This window comes from Colobus angolensis, unplaced genomic scaffold, assembly GCF_000951035.1.
Source record: "Colobus angolensis palliatus isolate OR3802 unplaced genomic scaffold, Cang.pa_1.0 Scaffold589, whole genome shotgun sequence".
NCBI lineage: Eukaryota > Metazoa > Chordata > Mammalia > Primates > Cercopithecidae > Colobus > Colobus angolensis.
Genome location: NW_012119476.1, coordinates 451,492 through 474,982, shown reverse-complemented (window position 1 = coordinate 474,982; position 23,491 = coordinate 451,492). Strand labels below are relative to the sequence as shown.

The following is a 23,491-nucleotide window of genomic DNA, read 5'->3' as shown; positions in this document are numbered from 1 at the left end:
AGCAAGAATGAACAAAACACCAAATAAGTAGAAGGAAACAAATAATAAATACCAGATCAGAAACAAAATAAAATCAATATTTTCCAAAGCAATATAGAAGATCAATGAAACAAAAAGTTGGATTTTTGAAGATAAAATGGACAAAATGTTAGCAAGATTAACCAAGGAAAAAAGAGAGAAGACCCAAATAAATAGAATCAAAAGTGAAAAATGGGATATTACAACTGATGCCACAGAAATATAAAGAATCATTAGAGATTATAATGAAAAACTATACACCAACAAATAGGAAAACCTTGAAGAAATGGATAAATTCCTTGACACATACAACCTACCAAGGTTGAACCATGAAGAAACAGAATGCAGAATAAACCAATAAGGAGTAATGAGATTGAGAATGTAAAAAGAAAAGTCTCCCATCAGAAAAAAAAAAACAAAAAAAAAAAAAAAAAAAAAAAAAAAATCGGGGACCTGATGGCATCACTGCTGAATTCTACCAAACGTTTAAAGAAGAACTAATAACAATTCTACTTAACCTTTCACAAAAATTGAAGAGGTGGGAATACTCCTTAACTCTACAAGGCCATCATTACCCTGATACTCAAACCAGACAAGGACACAATGATAAAAGAAAACTCAGGCCAATATCACTGATGAACACAAAATGTTAAGATCTTCAACAAAATACAAGCAAACTGAACTCAATCACAAATTTAAAAGATTAATCACTACAGTCAAATGAGATTCATCCTAGGGATGCAAGGATGGTTCAACAAACACAAATCAATAAATCTGATGCATCACATTAACAGAACCAAGAAAAAAAGCACAAGATTATTTCAATAGCTGCTGAAGAAGCGTTTGATAGAATACAACTTCCCTTTATGATAAAAACCCTTAACGAACTGGGTATAAAAGGAACATATCTCAAATTAATACAGGCTATATATGACAAACCCACAGCTAACATAATACTGAATGGGAAAAATTGAAAGCTGATCCTCTAAGATCCGGAACAAGATGAGGAGGCCCACTTTCACCACTTTTATGCAACACAATACTAGAAATCCTGGCCAAAGCAATCAGATAAGAAAAATAAATAAAGGGGATCCAAATTGGAAAGGAAGAAGCCAAGTCATCCTTGGTTGCAGATGACCTGACATTATATTTAGGAAACCCTAACAACTCTACCAAAAAACTGTTAGAACTAATAAATGAATTTAGTAAAGTTGCAAGATACAAAATCAACCTACGAAAATCAGTAGAATTTATGCACACCAACAGCAAAAATCTTAAGAAAGAAATCAAGAAAGCAATTCCATTTCAAATAGCTACAAAGTATACAAAATACCTAGGAATTAATTTAAGAAGTGAAAGATCTATAAAAGGAAAACTATAAAACATTGATGAAAAAAATTAAAGAGGATATAAAGGAAAAATGGAAAAATATTTCATGTGCATTGACTGGAAGAATCAATATTGTTAAAATGTCCATTCTACCCAAAGCAATCTACAGATTCAATGCAATCCCTATCAAAATACCAATGGCATTTTTCACTGAAATGGAAAAGATAATCCTAAAATGTATGTGGAACAACAAAAAAAAGACCCCAAATAGCCAAAGCAATCCTGAACAAAAAGAACAAAACTGGAGGCACCACACTACCTAGTTTCAAAATATACTACAAAGTGGTCAGGCACTGTGGCCTGTAATCCCAGCATTTTGGGAGGCTGAGGTGGGCAGATCAGTTGAGGCCAGGAGTTTGAGACCAGCCTGGTAAACATGGCAAGACCCTGTCTCTACTAAAAAACAAAAATTAGACAGGCATTGTGTATGACTGTAATCCCAGCTACTCAGGAGGCTGAGGCAGGAGAATTGCTTGAACCTGTGAGGTGGAGATTGCAGTGAGCTGAGATTGTGCCACTGCACTCCAGCCCAGGCAACCAAGGAAGGCCTAGCCTCAAAAAATAAATAAATAAATAAAATAAAAATAAAAAAAAAACTACAAAGCAATGTTAAGTAAATCAGCATGGTGCATGGTATTGGGATAAAAACAGACATAGACCAATGAAGAGAATAGAGAAACCAGGTCTAAGTTTACACATTTACAGCCAATTCATTTTTGACAAAGGTGCCAAGAACATACAATGTAGAAAGAACAGTCTCTTCAGCTAATGGTGCTGTGAAAACTGGACAACCATATACAGAAGAATGAAACTAGACCCATATCTCTCTCCATATACAAAAGTCAAATCAAAATGGATTGAAGACTTAAATCTAAAGCCTGAAATTATGAAAGAACTAGAAGAAAACCTGGGGGAAATGCTCTAGGACAAGACGTTAAAAGCACAGGCAACCAAAGCAAAAATAGACAACTGGGATTACATAAAGGTAAAAAGTTTCTGCACAGCAAAGAAAACAACCAACAAAGTGAAGAGACAACACATAGAATGGAGAAAGTATTTGCAAACTATCCATCTGACAAAGGATTTATAACCAGCATATATAAGGAGCTCAAACAACTTAATAGCAAAAACAAACAAACAAACAAGCCAAGTAATCTGATTCTAGAATAGGCAAAATATCTGAATAGATATTTCTCACAAGAAGACATACAAATGGCCAACAGGTATATGAAAAATGCTCAACATCACCAATCTTCAGGGAAATGAAAATCAAACCATTGTGAGATACCATGTAATCCTTGTTAAAATAAGACAGTGAATAATGGATGCTACCAAGCACATGAAAGGGGAACCCTTGCAAACTGTTGGTGGAAATGTAAATTAGTACAGTCACTATGGAAAACAGTGTGGAGGTTCCAACAGAAACTAAAAATAGAACTACCACAGGATCCATCAATTCCAGTACTGGGTATATATCCAAAAGAAAGGAAATCAGTGTGTCAAAGAGCTATGTGCACTCCTATGTTTACTGCAGCACTATTTATAAGAGCCAAAATACTAGAATCAACTTAAATGTTCTTCAGTGGACAAATGAATAAAGAAAATGTGGTATATGTACACGATGGAACATTATTCATCCACAAAAACGTTAAAATCCTGTCATTTGCAGCAACATGGATGGAACTGGAGGTCATTACGTTAAGGAAATAAGCCAAGCACACAAAAACAAATATTGCATATTCTTACTCACATGTAGGAGCTACAAAAGTGGATCTCACAAAGACAGAGAGTAGATTGGTTGTTACCAGAGGCCAGGAAGATTAGGGAGGAGAGGAGAATAAAGAGAAGTTGATTAACGGGTGTAAGTATACAATTCGATAGGAGAAATAAGACCTTGTGTTTGATAGATCAGTAGGTTGCCTATAGTTAACAATAATCTATTGTACATTTCTTCTCTCTATTTTCTTTTTTATTGAGACGGAGTCTGGCTCTGCTGCCCGGGCTGGAGTGCAGTGGCGCGATCTAGGCTCACTGCAAGCTCCGCCTCCCGGGTTCATGCCATTCTCCTGCCTCAACCTCCCGAGTAGCTGGGACTACAAGAGCCTACGGCCATGCCCAGTTAATTTTTTGTATTTTTAGTAGAGATGGGTTTTCTCCGTGTTAACCAGGATGGTCTCGATCTCCTGACCTCGTGATCTGCCTGCCTTGGCCTCCCAAAGTGCTGGGATTACAGGTGTGAGACACCGCGCCCAGCCTGTACATTTCAATATAGCTAGAAGAAAATAATTTGAATGTTCCTAGTCTAAATAAAAGATAAATATTTGAAGTGATAGATATTCCAATTACCCTGATTTAATCTTTACACATTATGAATGTATAAAAATATCACATGTACCCCTCAAATAAGTACATCTATTATAAAAATATTTTTAAAACCATAGTGTAATTTTGAGTTCCTAGATTATTTGTGATAATAATTTTAAGTAAAATAAGTATGGTTTCCTCATAGTGATACATCCAAAATTTTAAAAAAACAAAAAACTGGAATTTTGAAATCTTAAAAAAATGAAAATGCAATTTACAGAATGAGACAAAATATTTGCAAACTATATATCTGATAAGGGGTTCATATCCAAAATATATGAAGAACTCATCCAACTCAATAGCAAAAAATAAAAATAAAAAATAAAAAATAAAATTAAAAAAAACCAAATACACAGATTAAACAATGGGTGAAGGACCTGAATAGACATTTCTCAAAAGAAGACATTCAAATGGCCAACAGGTGTGTGAAAGGATGCTCAACATCACTAATCTTCATGGAAATGCAGATCAAAACCACCATGAGATATTACCTTCCACCAGTTAGGATGGTCATTCTCAAACAGTCAGTAGATAACTAATGTTGGTGAGGATGTGGAGAAAAGGGAATCCTTATCCATTGTTGAGGGGATTTGAATTGGTATTGCCATTACAGAAAACAGTATGGAGGTTCTTCAAAAATTGAAAAATAGAACTACTATATGATCTGGCAATCCCCCTTCTGTGTATATATCCAATAAAATAAAATCAGTACCTCATAGAGATATCTGCACTCCCATGTTTACCGCAGCATTATTCACTGTAACTAAGCTATGGAAACAACGGATGTCTCTGTGGATGGATGAATGTATAAAGAAAATTGCGGGATAGATATACACTTGATTTTCTTTTTTTTTTTTTTTTTGAGACAGAGTATTGCTCTGTTGCCCTGCCTGGTGTGCAGTGGTGAGATCTTGGCTTACTGCAACCTCCACTTCTCAGATTCAAGCGATTCTCCTGCCTCAACCTTCCGAGTAGCTGGGATTACAGGCGCATGCCATCACGCCTGGCTAATTTTTTGTATTTTTAGTAGAGACGGGGTTTCACCGTGTTAGCCAGGATGGCCTCAATCTCCTGACCTTGTGATCCATCTACCTTGGTCTCCCAAGTGCTGGGATTATAGGCGTGAGCCACCATGCCAGGCTATTATTCGGTTTTTTAAAAAGAAGGCCATCCTTCCATTTACAACAACATGGATGAACCTGGAGGATAATGTTAAGTGGTATAAGCCAGACACAGAAAGAAAAATCCTGCATGATCTCTCTTATGTGTGGATTCTCAGACAAAGAGAGAGCCAGAGAATACAACAGTGGTTGCCAGAAGCAGGCAGGTTGGGGGAAATGTAGGCCAAAGTGTACAAATTAAGTAGTTACATAGGATGAACAAATCTAGAAATTTAAAGTATAGCATGGGGGCTATAGTTAATAATATTGTATTGTATACTGGAAATTTTCTAAGAGCATAGATTATAAGTACTCTTATCACATAAAAAAGGTAACTATGTGAGATGATGTATTTGTTAAATTGCTTACTTGTAATCATTTCACTATGTATTTGTATTTCAAAACATCATGTCATACATCTTAAATTTTTACAATGAAAGAAAACAAATAAGTATACATATTTAAAAACTAGAGTTATTCCTTTGCAAATAGAAAAAAACATTGCTCTGCTGCTGGAGTCTTTGTCAACATCTCTGTTAACTTTACTGCATAGAGAATATTAACTGTGGCTATCTCCTGCAGATTTCCAGGGATACTGCATCTCAAATAAATGACCACAATCAAAGAGTTCAGCAACTAATTTGAAAGGAGTGACACTTGGAAAATGGCAGAGCCTTTGTTACTACTGAAACAATAAAGAAACATACGAGTTCAAGACCAGCCTGGCCAGCATGGCAAAACCCCAACTCTACTAAAAATACAAAAATTAGCCAGGCATGGTGGCGCGCACCTGTTGTCTCAGCTACTTGGGAGGCTGAGGCAGGAGAATCACTTGAACTTGGGAGGCGGAGGTTGCAGTGAGCCGAGATCGCGCCACTGCACTTCAGCCTGGATGACAGAGTGAGACTCTATCTCAAGGGTAAAAAAAAAAAAAAAAAGAAAGAAACACAGAACATTAAAAAAGGCACCAGAGCCATAAAGATGTAAAAAATTGAGAAATCAGCTGTACAAGAAATATTAAGGAACTAAGATTACTCCCAGCCCCTGACCCCAAGAAAGCTGAAGTTCTTTATGGGTTTCACATATAGGCAAGCTCTGACCCACAGCAGTTTTCATTTAAGAATCACCCTGACAATCATACCCAACTTATTATTCATGATACTTAGGTAGAGCCATAGATGCCACCCATCCAATTTTAAGAAAATGGATCCCAATTTGAATACAGCAGAAAGAATTATACTGTAATCTTTAATTTTTATTATGTAAGCTACAGGAAAATTTATAATGAGCAAAAGCGGTAATATAACAGATATCTTTGGATCATTTCCTCAAGAAGCTAAAATATAGCCCCAAGACTCAAAAGTCTTTAAAAAGATGCCTGTTAAATCTCCTCAGAAGACTACATGGATCTATACACTGGGTATTTAAGCATTTTCTATACATTTGTGCATTAATTAAACATTTTATTTTCAAAAATGACATCAGAGAAGCCTATTTAAATCCCTTGCTTTCATAAAGGTGTTTCTTTACCTTATAATTTGCTGTGCTAATATAAGGCCGGGATTTCAAAGATCACAAAGGCTTTATGTAGTTCCTGACTGTGATATTACATTTGTACCTAACAGGTTATTGTTAGCATATTTTATCTTTTTTTTTTTTTTTTTTGAGACACAGTCTCGCTCTGTCACACAGTCTCACTCTGTCTCACAGGCTGGAGTGCAGTGGTGCGATCTCGGCTTACTGCCAAGTTCGGCCTCCTGGGTTCATGCCATTCTCCTGCCTCAGCCTCCCGAGTAGCTGGGACTACAGGTGTCCGCCACCACATCCGGCTTTTTTTTTTTTTTTGTATTTTTAGTAGAGATGGGGTTTCACCATGTTAGCCAGGATGGTCTTGATTTCCTGACCTCGTGATCTGCCTGCCTCGGCCTCCCAAAGTGCTGGGATTACAGGCGTGAGCCACTGTGCCTGGCCAAATGTTTGTTTTACATTATGCAATGTACATGTTTTTTTTTCTTTTGAGATGGAGTCTCACTCTGTTGCCCAGACTGGAGTGCAGTGGCACAATCTCGGCTCACTATAACCTCCGTCTCACGGGTTCAAGTGATTCTCCTGTGTCAGCCTCCCAAGTAGCTAGGATTACAGGTGTGTGTCAACACACCTGGCTAATTTTTTTTGCACTTTTTTAGTAGAGATGGGGTTTTGCCATGTTGGCCAGGCTGGTCTTGAACTTCTGACCTCAAGTGATCTGCCCGCCTCAGCCTCCCAAAGTGCTGGGATTACAAGCATGAGCTACAGCGCCCGGCTGTACGAGTACATTTATGCTAAATGAAATGTTGTATTTTGGGCTAGGAATAAAAATTCCACTGGATTCCTAAACCAAATTAAGTTCAATACACACATGTAATTTCAACTTACAGCATCTTTCCTAGGAATCTAAGTTGTTAAAAGTGTAAGAACTGTTTGTATATGACAGTTATGCACAGAAAATGGGAACAACTGAAGATAGCATAGAACCAACCTAACAAAGAATACAGCATGAGAACTTGCATTAGATACTAGAATGGGTTACAAAGGAGGATTGTGGTGTCTCCTTCAATGAACTTAAAAAAAAAAAAACCCTCAGCTATCTAAGATGGCATAGTGGTCTTGCTAAAGCTAAAGGCACCTTACAGTTTATGATTTTATGATTATATAAGAAGCAGCTGAACACTTCAGATAACTAAATGACATGCAATTACAGCACCGTGTCTCATATGTACTTGTCCAAAAGAGAGATATAGCATTGTAGTGGAAAAAACCTAGGATTTGGAATCAAGATACCTTGACATGTGAGATTAACATCTCTCAATTTCAGTTTCTTAATTATAAAATGGGGATGCTATTAATAACACTGCCTATCTAACCTGAAAGTTGTGAGGGTCAAAGGATATGAAGAAAAAGTATAGGAAAGCACTTTGTAAACTATAAAATAACATACTAGTTTTTTAATGGTTGAATATTTTTGAAAAGGTCTGGAATTGGAGACTGCTTCAAAACATAACCTCTTTATGATGTGGTGCTGTATCTACATTTAAAGTATTCCATTTGCCAACACAAAGGTCAGATATAAATAGCTTTTTCCATTGTGAATTATTTCAAACCAGGTAAAGACCTGATAAGTATTTGGCTTCTATTAGAGTTTAGCTTTAATACCAAAATAAGAGTTGTTATAACTTGTGACTGCCGTAAATAAAAGTCAGTTCAGAAAGACTGAAGACTGAAGGAAGATAGGTCAAAATATAGTCAATTTTCCAACAGTCAGCAGGAGGAAGTAAGGGATTTGCCCTTGTTGTAAGTTCTTTGGGATGGGCAATAACTGTTTTCTTTTTTATCTATGGATTTGTGGCTATTTTGTATTCCTTGGACCTAGTAACATGCTTTTCTCTAAAACTAGATTTCCTGGTAATCAGGGCCTGGATAATCCAACTGGGTAAAAAATTTGAAAGGCTTGCTCTCCACTGCTGCTCCCACTTCAATGCTTTTCCATGTCCTCATTTAGCCTCCTTCACCCCAGGTACGGTTTGTGATAGCCACTACAAGTTCCTACTCAAAATTGCTGCCAGCTACTGCATTATTGGGAATAGTAGCCAAAATGACTCTCTAATGGCTGGTATTAGCAACATAAGTATATGTTGGAGGCACAAAAGTAGGCACAGCAACAGGTGGAGACAAGGAATAGGGCTGGCAATGGGGATACATTACATGAGAACTCAACTTTTAACTCTTTACAAAATGCCTTAGGATGACCCAGTGACCTGGCAGTAGAAAGTTGGAACTTATTTTCCTTTGCCCCTCTTCCTTTTAGAAAAGTAGACTACATGCATGTGTAGGCCTGTCCCATTACTATCTTTTAGTTTTTAGTGTATTTAAACCATTTTAAAAAGAGACTGAGCATACGATTTTAAAGAAAATTTAACCAATGTGAATGAAGGAGGATGGAGAAAGGTGAATTGTTGCCCATTGATTAAATTGAACTCCACATTCAAGCAAAGTACTACAAGTGACTACCCAGCAGGATTGTTTAGAAATCCATATATATCCAGATGTATATCTGACTGGTGATATAAATCACGGAATCACAAAGCTGGTAAGGAACCTCCCAAGCTGCAATCTAATCTTATCTAAATTTCCCATGGTTACTAAACAAATCTGGCCACACTTGCTCTCCTCCATCCAGAGGACACTTATGAGGCTGACAGGCTTATAAAATCTTTCTGGATTTACTCACTATTTACTATTTACTCACCACATTACATTGGTTGTATTAACGTGGAGTTCATAGTCTTTGACCCAACTTACCTTGGTTGTCATCCTCATTGTCTTCCCAGGGTTCTTCATTTGCTAGCAGTGGGTTCTGTGACTCATTCATAGACCTCATAGGGAAGGAGTGTCCATCACCAGGGCTGGTGGGAAAAGAAAGGCAGTGAGCTATTGCAGCTGACATAGACTTTTGTGAAGGTTATAATCCTCTTAAAAACAAGAGGGAGGTTCTTAGGCATATTTAGTCTTATTGTCTAAAGTCGTGGCGGAATGGACTCTTACAATAGCATCATTTAGTTGCTATATTGCTCTAAATTTCCATATCTTATTTGTGTGTCTGCATCAGTGTTAACTTCTTGTTTGTAAGCAACTCTGTAGTTTGGTTCCCAAAATGCCCAGTATAGCAATATGCACACACAGCAAGCTTCATATCTATCACTTAATGATGACGATACAAATTTATATCCCATTATCTTACTGCTTTGATTCTACGTTTTCAAGAAAGATGACCAGTCTCTGAAACATTGAATACAGTGGAGATAAGCTGATGTGAATTGGTGAAAGACAATGCCCGAATGCACTGTTATTTATTTGGTTTGCACGGCAGAAAGGTTATTAGGAACTAGGGGAAAGAGCCAGAGTGAGCCATCTCTAGACTGCAGATTTTGGGGGCAATTATCCACATGTGGGGTCTCGCTTTGTGGCTACCTGTGGTAAGCTAGGGTCAACTCCCTGGTTAATTTCTGTCCACTAACAGATGGGATGCATTGGAGGGAACAGAGCTGGCCCCAGCTAGAAGAGGTTACAGTTTGAACATTTCAGTTTAGGTATCTGAATGCATTCCACCTTTGAGTCTGAATGACTTTTGATGTTATCTATGCCTTTTCTCCTGTTCACATATATGGTAAATTGAAAGTTGACAGATTTTATTGATAGCACTCTAAAGAGAATGTAAGTATACTGATAATAAATGAATGGGCCTTGATTTTTGGTTTTGTTCTTTATTCCAGAGAAGACTCATTTTACACCTCCCTTTGATGTGGTGATGATGTGTGTATATTTGTGTATGTGAGTATGTGAATAGGGTATAGGTAATACCTTGTAACAGTTATTAATCAATATTACCCACTGACATAGTTTTGCCTTGTGCTTTATAGACAGGTTAGTTGGATACACCACATCTCTGAAATAAATGAGTCTGTAAAATACTAACTGCTACACAGGAAGTATCAAGGCAATCAATCAAGCAGAAATTTTCCATAATTACCACCCTACCCCCAACAAAGTTTCCTCAACTAAGTGAACATGAATGTATCCTTGTCTAAGGAGGGGACCGAAAGGGGGCTGCAAGAAGGCTAAAAGCAAGCTCTGCTCCAGAATTAGTTTTGTTGATGGTGGTTCAATCTGGTTCACAAAGTCATTCACAGAACACAAGCTTGACTGTTTATTTCTCATCCACTACTTTCCCTGCATAATGGTTGCAGTTCTAAGAATTACCTATAACCTCAAATTAAACTGTACTACAAGGTGACAGTAACAAAAATAGCATGCTACTGATACCAAGACAGATATATAGACCAATGAAACAGAACAGAGCCCTGAGAAATAATGTCACACATCTACAACCATCTTATCTTTGACAAACCTGACAAAAACAAGCAATGGGGAAAGGATTTCCTATTTAACAAATGGTGTTGGGAAAACTGGCTAGCCATATGCAGAAAGCTGAAACTGGATCCCTTCATTACACCTTATACAAAAATTAACTCAAGATGGATTAAAGACTTAAATATAAGACATAAAACCATAAAAATCTTAGAAGAAAACCTAGGCAATACCATTCAGGACATAGACATGGGCAGAGACTTCATGAACAAAACATCAAAAGCAATGGCAACAAAAGCCAAAACTGGCAAATGGGATCTGATTATACTAAAGAGTTTCTGCACAGCAAAGGAAACTATCATCAGAGTGAACAGGCAACCCATAGAATGGGAGAAAATTTTTGCAATCTATCCATCTGACAAAGGGCTAATATCCAGAATCTATAAATAACTGAAACATATTTACAAGAAAAAATCAAACAACCCCATCAAAAAGTGGGCGAAGGATATGAACAAACACTTTTCAAGAGAAGATATTTATGTGGCCAACAAACTTATTATAAAAACTCATTATCATTGGTCATTAGAGAAATGCAAATCAAAACCACAATGAGATACAATCTCATGCCAGTTAGAATGGCAATCATTAAAAAATCAGGAAACAACAGATGCTGGTGAGGATGTGGAGAAATAGGAACACTTTTACACTGTTGGTGGGAGTGTAAATTACTTCAACCATTGTGGAAGATAGTGTGGCAATTCCTCAAGGATCTAGAATGAGAATACCATTTGACCCAGCAATCCCATTACTGGGTATATACCCAAAGGATTAGAAATCATTCTACCATAAAGACACATGCACACATATGTTTATTATGGCACTGTTCACAATAGCAAAGACTTGGAAGCAACCCAAATGCTCATCAATAATAGACTGGATAAAGAAAATGTGGCACATATACACTATGGAATACTATGTAATCACAAAAAAATGAGTTCATGTCCTTTGCAGGGACATGGATGAAGCTGGAAACCATCATTCTCAGCAAACTAACACAAGGACAGAAAACCAAACACAGCATGTTCTCACTCATAAGTGGGAGTTGATCAATGAGAACACTTGGACATAGGGAGGGGAACATCACACACCAGGGCCTGCCGGGGGTTGGGGGGCTAGGGGAGGGATAGCATTAGGAGAAATACTTAACGTAGATGATGTGTTAATGGGTGCAGCATACCACCATGGCATGTGCATACCTATGTAACAAACCTGCATGTTCTGCACATGTACCCCAGAACTTAAAGTATAATAATAAAAAAAGAATTACCTATAACCTCAAATTAATCTTTGTTCTTGCTTTTTATATGTTTTATTCATAAAATTAGTATTAACCACAAAATATGTAAAATGGAGAAAAGATAAATAATTTCTAAGACTATTGCCCTTACCATTTTTAACATTTTTTGGTATATTTCTCTTCTGCTGTTTTTCTTCTATATATATTTATGTTTTTAATCACAGTGTATTGAATTTTTCATTTTTCACTTAAAATATAGTACTATTTTAAACATTTTTTGGTATATTTCTCTTCTGCTGTTTTTCTTCCATATATACTTATGTTTTTAATCACAGTGTACTGGATTTTTCATTTTCCACTTAAAATATAGTAAGCACTTTCCCTTTTGTGACATAGTCTTTATAACCATTACTTTTGATTGTATAATATTCCATCCAGTATATATATATATACACACACACACACACACACATTTATTTATCCATTCCCATATTTTTGGATATTTAGGTTGTTTCCTAATTATTGGCTACAAATAATGCTGTGATGGACATTTTTGTGCATAGTTTGACTCTGTCTTTAGGGTAGATTCAATTCCCAGAAATGGAATTACTGGGATGCTGGACATGTAGATTCTTATGTTTTTTGACAGATATTACCAAATTCAGTTATAAAAGATTGGTAGTGCCACTGCACACTGCCACAAAGAAAGCATGAGAATATCTATTTTATCAGACCCTCACGTCTTTATTTGTCTTTACTAACCTAGAAATGAAGAACTTGGGGAATAGAGTTTCACATTGGACTGATACCTGCTGCATACTACAATCAAAATTGAATTTGCTGGTTTAAGGCATGGTCCAGTACTAACTTCTTCCAGTGGTAATATTTACTCACCTGGAACCAATAGGTATTAACCAGAACTTCTTCTTATCTCCAAACACCTGCTGGATATTCTTAATGAAGCCAAGGTTGAACCCATTTTTCTCTGGGCCACTTGTAAACACTGGAGTGCAGAAGGCCTCTAAGGCAGGGCAGGAGAGTTGAAGAAAAGAGGAAGAAAACAATAAAGAAACATATTTCAGCATAGTCATGATTTTACATTTCTCCATGTATGTGACTTGGTTCTATCATATCTTTTTGCTGTGATAGCATAGATATTGATTAGCAATTTTTAGATATTGCTAAATTACTTAGTAAAAACCAGTTTAATCACTTAACACAAACTAAGCTTGTTACTGCATATAAAGAATTAGAACTCTCTTTTTAAAAGACAAGGGAAACACACGGTGGTAAAAATAATTAAGCAGCCATGGGGGTAGTATGTATTTTGTACTGCTGAATTTAGAGTATAGGAACAGATTTAACAGCTCTTTATTTGAATCTAAGTGGCAACAACAACCGAATGGCTACCGCCTTTAGAGCTGGGAAGAAAATAATGACATAAAGAGATGGTAATAACATTGATTTGGTTTTGAAACATTTCAAAAATGAAAGTGTTCATGCTGAAGCCTGCAATGTAAGAAACTGAGTTTTACTTCAGATAAAATGTTAATTGGTGAGCCATAATCACTTCAAAGACTGTAAGGAATGGGACCATGTTAGAGAACATTATTTTTAGACACACATTTATCCCATTAAGTAAATGATTTCACTGTTGGACTCTGGCTGCATCTGACTGTTTCTCATTTGTTCTTTGTTTTCAGACTCTGTTATCATGAAGCTTTTAGTGGTTTTCCACTTTGTAGCTGATCTCTAAGCCAAATGTGCTAATCTACCATCCTAGCAACTAGGGGCTACATATATATTTGGTTAAGAAAATGGGTGCAAATACTTTATTTTTTTTTAATAGATACAGGATCTTGCTCTGTCACCCAGGCTAGAGGGCAGTGGCACAATCTTAGCTCACTGCAGCTTTAAACTCCTGGCCAGGGTCAATCAATCTTCCCATCTCAGCTTACGGAGAAGCTGCAGCCACAGGCACATGCCACCACACCCAGCTAATGATTATTATTTTTAAAATATTGTAACTATTATTTTAGGTTCAGGGTAAATGTACAAGTTTGTTATATAGGTAAATTTGTGACTTGAGGGTTTGGTGTTTGTCACCCAGGTACTAAGCATAGTACCCGAGTGAATTTTTATTTTTCTGAACCCTTCCCTCCTCCCATACTCCTCCCTCAAATAGGCCCCAGTGTCTGTTGTTCCATTCTTTGTGTTTATGTGTACTCAGTCTTTAACTCCCACTTATAAGTGAGAACATGAAGTATTTGATTTTCTGTTCCTGAGTTAGTTCACTTAGGATAATGGCTTCAAGCTTCATTTGTGTTGCTACAAAGGACAGGATCTCATTCTTTGTTATGGCTGCGTAGCATTCCATGGTGTATATGTACCACATTTTCTTTATCTAGTTTGCCATTGATGGACCTTTAGGCTGATTCCATGGCTTTGTTATTGTGAATAGTCGCCCAGCTAATTATTTTTATTTTTATTTGTAGAGATGGGGTTTCGTTATGTTGCCCAGGCTGGTCTCAAACTCCTCAGCTCAAGTGATTCTCCTGCCTTGGCCTCCCAAAGTACTGGGATTATAGGAGTGAACCATCATGCATGGCCAATAGATTGCAAATACTTTCTTAGCTGTTAGCATTATTAGCAAATAAATTCCCAATGTGTAGTAGCTTTTGCACTAAACTTTTCTCAAATCTCTCCTAGCTAAACATTCAACATTCAAAACTTGGACACTGTCCTCACTCCTCACATACTGATTTGTACACAATGTAAATACTTATTTCATCATAGATGAAATAAAATGTACTGGAATCCATCAGAAATACAGTTTTCCAAATAACAGCCTATAGAGTAACTGACAGAAAATATGTTCATTTATTTTACTTCTTTTCTAGAGAATCATTTGTTCAATGTGTTTATCTCATTCCCACAGCACCTAAACAGTCCCTTGATAATTACAGATATTTACTGATTTTTTTTTGTTTCTCAAGACTTTTGGAATCTTGTTGTGGTTGGTTTGGATTTTTTCTCAGGGCTCTGGTTTTAGATGTGCATAATAAATTAGATCCTACTGTCTTTATCAACCTTTACTTCTCCCTTCTGATATCCCCTTCTGTACTGATTCTTTCTTTAATTTCCTCATGTGAACACCTTTTAGAAATTTTCTGAGCTATTAACCTTGGGAGCAGTATGCACTATAAAGAACAATGGCCATTTTTGTTTCTGTGTGGGGTTTCATTAAAAAATATTCTCATAATTAGCCTATAAGCTTCATTCACTATGCCTTTCTATTTTGGTCAAATGTATTTTCATCTGTCTCAGTTTGGGGGTAGAGAGATGTCATGCAGCTAAAATGCTTCACTGGAAGTTTTACTTGGGAACAATCCACAGGTCCCTCTGATACACATTAATATGTTTTTTCCTAATCTTAATATTAAGTCTTACCTAAGGTGGTTTTGTTTCTGCTGACAAGCCAACAATGGTAACCAAAGAGAATCACAAGGCTGACAAAAAACATGCAGGCCACAAAGAGAAGAAAAAGGACATGGAACTTAGAGCGAACACTGGGTAATTCCCCCTAGAAAAGAAATAATAAACAAGCAAAAGATTAAAGTGGAAAAGGGGATGGCTAGTTTTAAAAAATATATAGGTTAGTAGTTTTTCACATGTATAAAGTGTCTAGCTATAATTTAAAAAATAGATTCTGTAAAATTTTTATAATATGGTTCTTTCTGTTAATGATGATACCTGTGAGTGTGCTCTCAGCCTACAAAGCCTAAAATGGATCCTTGCGGTTCAGTGTAAAATAGAGTATATTAGATACCAATTATAAAAGGGTAATGTGAAAAGGTTATTCTTGGGCCATAATTAGTATGCAACCTCTCAGAGCTTGTAGTCAATTTAGTTTGAGATCTTGAACTCATATGCCTTATCCTCTTGTCTCAGGGTAAGTTATTCTGGAATTCTTTATATATCATGTTTCCTCAGGCATGTGTATGTTGAAAATGTCATGGTGACGTATGTAAGAAGTTAAAACATATAGGTAGAATTTTAAAATGTCCTACCCATAAGTCATAACCTGATTTTAAAGTTGTTGTAGATTTTGTGTGGTTGTTTTTTATAGCTGAAGTAGAATGTGCTGATATAGTACCTCCTGTGAAACAGCTGTTTAGACAGTAAAAATCAAGCAGAATTTTTACAGGCAACTGTAAAAGTACGTGGCTAAAGACTTTTATAGTTATCTAGGACATCTTATTTTCCATGTGGCACCAGCCTTTTTTTCCGACATGCAGCCTAGACCAGAATGAATGTTATAAAGTTCTGTAACATGTGCAGCATGTAACATTTATCTTCTGAAGAGAATCTTAGAAAACATTTTCAATTTTGGTGTGAACAGTTGGGGGAATGACTATTATTTATTTCCTCCTTCCCTGTGATAATTATTGTTTCAGTGTGATGAATCACTTTGAAATATTTCCAATTTCTCTCTAGTAATAAAGTTAAATGTGATTCTTAAGTGGACCTTAACTTCTGAGTGATCTAGTTCTACTCCAATTTGGAAGGAGAAAGTTAAGGCTTTTCAACACTTGGCAAGTTCAGATAGTACAGATTTTTTTCTTCTCTGAGATAATATTTTTATTCATTTTTATGTATGGAAATATTGGGAATCTTCCAGGTTGTATACTGAAGGATGAAGACAAGGATGCTTCCCGTTATCTTCAGCCAGCCAGATGCTGCCAGCTGAGTGGGGGTCCAAGTGAAAGTTGCATAGGGACAGAGCAGCCCAGAAAAGAGCTACCTCAAGAACTTCAACCTTCAAGAATATTTACCTGAAACTCTCTTGTTTGAAATGATCCCTCTACAAATTCTTGGCCTAAGCACCTAAACTGAATTAGATTGATTTCTGTTTTATTTTGAACTTACAGAAAAAACTCCATATATTGCTTTGCAGTGGGTTTTGCCTTGACTGTGTTTTTGCTTTCACAATCTTTAGTTTTTAAAGAATGTTTTAAAAATATTTTAAAGCTCACATTTATTTTACTGCTTATTTTTTCACATATAAATGGGTAGTAGAAAATGGCTGGACAAGAGGGACTGATACAAAGTCACTTCACAGTCTGTCTGGCTGAGCTGACGTCTCTTCTCTCACCTCGCCCAATTACTCTTAAAGAACATTTTTTCTGTCTGCCAAAGCATATCTACTGTGTTGTCCCTTGATAGAGTTCTTAAACTTTTTTTTTTTTTTGCTAGAATAGGGTGATAGCCCTATGTTCAAAAATACCTTCTCAGGAGATAATCAAGCTAAATCACTCAAAGTAATAGCCATCAGAGAGAGATCAGATGAATACTGGCAGAATAATGCTATTTTCCTGATTCTAAAATAATTCATAGCTCTGTGAGGAGATCCATGGCCCAATATGTGAGGAATGTATTACTATTTTTTGCATAAGGAAAAGATCAATCTCTTATCAAAGTAGCTATTGTTTAATATAGAGAAGAGATAAATAATCTGTTGGTCTTCTGAAATCTTTATTCCCATGGAGCTAGAGCTCTCCACAGCAGAGCCATAATGGGCAGTAGGACATGGTACAGTGTGTAAGTTCATGGGGCTTAGGGTCAGACTTAGGTGAAACTCCTAACTTTGAAATTTACAAGCTGGGTGATCATAGACAAGTCACTAAACTACTATGAGCCTCAGTTTTTATCATCTTTGAATAAGACTAATAATTCATGCTCTGCCTACTTCACAGGGCTGTGGTAAGGATCAGATGAGATAAGAGGTATAAAAGTGCTTCAGGCCGGGTGCGCTGGCTCAAGCCTGTAATCCCAGCACTTTGGGAGGCCGAGATGGGCGGATCACGAGGTCAGGAGATCGAGACCATCCTGGCTAACATGGTGAAAACCCGTCTCTACTAAAAAATACAAAAAACTAGCCGGGCGAGGTGGCGGGCGCCTGTAGTCCCAGCTACTGGGGAGGCTGAGGCAGGAGAATGGCGTAAACCCGGGAGGCGGAGCTTGCAGTGAGCTGAGATCTGGCCACTGCACTCCAGTCCGGGCGACAGAGCGAGACTCCGCCTCAAAAAAAAATAAAAATAAAAATAAAAATAAAAAAAAAGTGCTTCAAAAACTGTAAAGTACCATACAAATGAAGGTTGCTATTGATAGGAGCACAGCTTATCTCCTTGATACATGGCTTTCAAAATACATGGCAGTGTTTACTTTTTATTTTAAGGGGATATTCAACTTAAACTGAGAAAGCCATCCCTAAACTACATTAAAGTGTTATCTGGCTAAAGAGACTGCAAAGAAGCATTTCTCTGAACTGTCAATGCCCTTTTCATTTTAGGGCAAGCCAGGACACATTTCCTTGCCTCTGATCTGTGAGGCATGAGCTAGCCTACTGTGGAGAAAAAAACATGAGGGAATATAAAGACAATAAGGTTATGTTCACTCTTGGTATTACTTGTGAATACTGGCACATTTCTGATGATTAATTCATATCCAAATATCTTTCAAGAATGAAAAAAGCACATGACTCCTGGCTGGCATTGTGATATTTGATTATTGGCTGACTAGGTGGGCTAAAGGCAAAATGTGTGAAATGCAATATTGTTTATTTTGTTACGAGGGTAAAAAGTGGTTCCTAAACAGTAGCCTACTGTGTTAAGCACCAAAAAAGGTCTGTAGTGAAGACCAAGGCCAACACTTTCCCTGCTGATGGGACATAGCAGATTTCCTTCACATTCAGGGTAGTAGCTCAGTATGTGGATTTTATAATATATTTTAAAATTATTGTAACTTTACAATAATCCTGTGCTTTGAAATGGACAAAGGAAGAGATGATGAAGCATTGTATATTTATAGAAAATTTATGAAAAAGTTTTACTTCTGCATAAAGTTTTGTTTGTATCCGTGAGTTGATGATTATGACATCTATTATATAATTCCTTATTCTTAAAGTTATTAAATATCTGAACTGATTCAACAAGTTGAAAGGGAAATGGAAAACACACGTCACTATAATTTTCTACACTATCTTTTCTATATTACTAGGGATCAATGCACTGATTAATAATTTAAATATTCTTGGCTATTTCAGTTCCTATTGCCTTATCCTTCTCCTTTTTTTCTTCAGTTTATTATAATCTATATTCTGGTCACTGAATTCATGTTCTTTCTCTATGGCTTTATGTCTCCATTTGAGGTGAGATATTCATGTTATATAAGCTTTTGTGCAATCCCTAATAACTAGTAGCTCTGTCTACATCTGCCTTTTGATATTCAGGTTCAGTTTGGACAGTCTTCATCATGGATGTCTTAGTAATTGTACTGGAGTTGTGGGGAAGGGATATCTCCTGGGGTCCACTAGTATGACATTTAAAAAGAACATATTTCACTATACTTCTGCTAGACCTTGTACACATTTGTAAATAAAAAAATCTGCCTTAAGTTTGTTTTTCTGTTTTGGAAGTAGTTGGATATAATTTATATCTTCAAGTGGATGAAATAACTTTTTTGAGATTTCAGTATAATTATTTGAATCACATTTTGAAAGGTAAAGCACTTTCAACATCTGTTTCATTTGATCATGGCAATGAGCCAGTGAAGCAGGTAAGAGATCCAGTATTCGATCTCCATTCTCCTAATTGCTAACCTAGTGTTTGTCAAACAAAGTTAAAAAACAAAACAAAAAAACCCCTCCCCGTTATGTGAAGATTAGTCAGTATATCTTTCTGTACAGTAGGAATTCTGCAACTCTCCTTTGAATAGGGAATTAGGAAGTATTTTCTAACAACAGGGGAGTGATTTGTTATCCTTTTTCTTAGGAAACTAGGGATTTAAAATTAGTTTCAACATTTTTCAAATCTATAACTGGTAAGAAGTGGATCTTTAAAACTCAGCTGGAGAAATACATTGTAAAGAATCAGTAGGAGTCAAGAGATTAGGTTCCTGAAGGCCTTAGCAAGATTCTCATGTATGACAGAAACTTGTTTTGCTAGAATCTTTAAATAACAGCTCCCTAAATCTCAGAGTATTCAATATGGAAAACCTGTTTTTAGTGCCTTCTCTTTCATTTACTTCAACAGTGTTAGCTATTTAAAAATGTAAAAAGATAGAGGGTGAACAATGTCACAAGTTGGAGTGGGTGTGCATTTGTTCTAGGGGGACCCTTCAGGATATTTTTTAACTTACTCTCCAGTATTTGATGAAATAGCTGAAGACTGTTGTAGCAATGTACAGGCAGTAGAGAACAGAGTAAGCTAAGAATTGAAGGAAGAATTTGTAGTTGGAAAATCCAATGCAGTTATTAACCCTAAAAAAAAGAGAAACTAATTTGAAATCAGGACCTCTTGATTGAGAGCACAGTGATACATAAGTGAACTAGGCAATGGAATCATGCTAGTTCTGCTGCTTCATTATGTGTCGTGTAAAAACCCAATAGAGATAGAAGTCCCTTAATAAGAACAGACTGGAAAAAAACAAGTTCATGTCTCACTTGTTTCTTCTTTCATTTATAGGCACAGCAACACCTGGCCTACCTAATAGCTCTGGACTAGTTCCTGGCACATCCAAGCAAACCTGGATCCTGGTTACTAAAAATGTATTATGGTTTTAGCAGCTACATTTGGTACAGTTGTGGCATGTTCTTTTTGTAGTTAGGTGATTTCAGACTGGCCTGCTGGGTCTGATATACAAAACTTGGGAAATTGCTGAATTTAACATTCTAGAATATTTCAAACATCAAGCCAGCCAGAAACAGAACTGAATTGTGTAGTGTTAAAAGGAGAAATGTTTGTGCTGTATTTCATTACTAAGCTCAATTGCTAAAGTAATGAATAGGAGACCATTAGCTTTGTAACTCCAGGAATTCACTACTATACCTTTGGTGTTATATTTTTTCTTCATTTTAAATGTTACCCATCCCCTGTCCCCTATAGAAATATAAAACCCAGTGAATTATGGCAGCAGAAACAGGCATGTGACAACTGTGCTTAGAAAAGTGCATATAATTGAGCAACTTTGACCCTTTTAGAGAAAAGAAATGAACCAGACAGACATACCAAGGGCAGTGATGATCCATTTTTAACACACACCTACGAAGGGGACAAAATACAGTGTGATAAGTGAGGCTATGGAAATGAAGCAACACCTCATAATTAAACTCAAGGTTTCACCAGTATTTTTACATGGTTCCAATACACCCATTCTCAGATTTCCACTATAGTGACTCCAAAACTGTGGCCCTCAGTTATTCCTAGGATGAGGTAATCACAACAACACTTTATGGGATCATGCCAGCAGCAAGTTACATGCCTATAAGTCCAACCTTTCAAAGGGATTGGAAACTCCAGATTATTAATACAGGTCTACTATGTCTCCTATCATTTTATTTAATGCTTAGTTTAATAAAAATACAGAAGAAAATATATGGCTATAGCCTATATCTGAATCAAGGGTAAGAAAAATATGGGTGGAATAAGTACTCAAGAGAAAAGGCATGAAGATTACATGTATCAACATAAAAATGGGGTTTATGAAGCTGGAACAATTTGGGCAACAAAAAAGTAGTATCGGGTTATAATGCAAAATATAAAATGAATATTTATGCTTTCATACTGATATAAATAAGTGATTGAATAGATAAATAAATGAAGAGAAGAGATAAATGTCCCAAGCAAAATAACTTGAAATAATTAGGGTAGATACTCCACCTTCAAGGATGGAGGGCATAACTTCCCATTCCTTTAGTGTTGGCTGTGCATAGTGACTTCCTTTCAAAGAGTAAAGCATAGAAAGGAAGAACAACTTTACAGTGGTGAAACCTGACAAACTACCTCAGCCAGATGATCAAAATTAACATTTCAGTGATAAGTCACGTTTATAGGTACCCTTAATATGATGTAATGAGAATGGCACCTTACTCTATGATCTTCCTCCCCAAATCATATTACCCCAGGCTAACAATGATGAGGAAAGCATCAAATAAATCTGAATCAAGGGACACTCTACAACTACTTGACCATTAATCTTAAAAACTGTCAAGGTTATCAAAAACAAGTCTGGGAAACTGCCACAGCTAAGAGAAGTTAAGGAGAGGAGACATTACTATTAAATGTAATGTGGTATCCTGGATGGGATCCCGAAAGAGATAAAGGACATTGTGGAAAAACTGAGGAAATCTAAATGTAGACTTCAGTTAAAAATAATGTATCAGTGTTAGTTCATTAATTGTAACAAATGTACCATACAAATATAACATGTTAACAACAAGGGAAACTGGGTGTGAGACATATAAGAACCATCTTCACAAAAAATCTGTAAGTCTAAAATTGTCCACAAATAAAATGTTTATTTTTAAAATGTGGTCTTACTTCTCTTACTTATCTTTAGAGTAGCTTGAATCATCATCAACCATGTGAGGGGTTTTGGCATATGCTCATTATGATTGAAAGGAAATGCTCTTATCTAGGTATAGTTACATGTTAGGATCAGTCATTTTGTTGTCTAGGCAACCATCAGTGGCCAAGCCCAGCTCAGGAGAAATATGGCCGTAACTTACATAGCACAGACAGAGCAGTGGTGGCAGCGGTCTGGCTTGATCAGATTACACCGGTCACAGAATCGTACAGCTATAAAAAAAATAAGGTGGTAAGCACTTTTTAGGGCTCAATACAAGACCTTATATCTTACTAGCTTATCTGGATGACTTGTTACGCACTGATTATAGATAGTCAAACTCATTTCACGTTACTAAGCAAAAGGCAGATTGCATAAGAGAATTGGGGTACATATTCTTTTCCTTGTTGGATCCAATTTTGAAAGCACTTTTGGGGGCTGAAAGGAAGGGGAAAAGTTTCTTATCTGGATATCTGTCATAAGATCTTTCATTATAAAACAAACTATACTACCAAATGCTTGAGGGATCTTGAAAAATCATTTAGCCTCTATTTACCCCCAACTTTCTGATCTGAAAATAAGGATTCATAATTTATCTCCTGTCTCCAGAGATTGGATTGTATGTGGTGGATAACACTCCTAAAACATGGTAAAGAGAGTGGTTTCTAGAATAATAATTTGGGGAACAGAAGAGACATTCTAGAACAATTAGTTTAATTGATCATTTCACAGATAAAGGAAGTAAAGATCTGGGCCATATCAACTGATTTGCCCAGGATCACACAGCAAGTTGCTGGCAGGGCTGTGACCTGTACAGTTTTGATGACTTCTTATTTTAGGATTCTTTTAACTCTGTAAGTCTGATATTAAAAATCATTCCTCCTTCCCTCCTTCCCTCCTTCCTTCCTTCCTTCCTTCCTTCCTTCCTTCCTTCCTTCCTTCCTTCCTTCCTTCC

At 36.5% G+C, this 23,491-nt stretch overlaps 1 protein-coding gene across 2 annotated transcripts in view; it reads right to left on the bottom strand.

The window, feature by feature from the left end:
* Positions 1–23,491, bottom strand: part of ZDHHC15 (zinc finger, DHHC-type containing 15) — a 174,017-nt gene that overhangs the window by 59,433 nt on the left and 91,093 nt on the right. For both annotated transcript variants that reach the window (XM_011962253.1, XM_011962254.1), the window contains 6 exons: positions 22,700–22,769; positions 21,201–21,233; positions 20,332–20,452; positions 15,583–15,715; positions 13,027–13,153; positions 9,270–9,373 (listed from right to left, as the gene is read on the bottom strand). In XM_011962253.1, the coding sequence (XP_011817643.1) occupies positions 9,270–9,373; positions 13,027–13,153; positions 15,583–15,715; positions 20,332–20,452; positions 21,201–21,233; positions 22,700–22,769 (588 nt within the window). The remainder of the gene's footprint in view (positions 1–9,269; positions 9,374–13,026; positions 13,154–15,582; positions 15,716–20,331; positions 20,453–21,200; positions 21,234–22,699; positions 22,770–23,491) is intronic.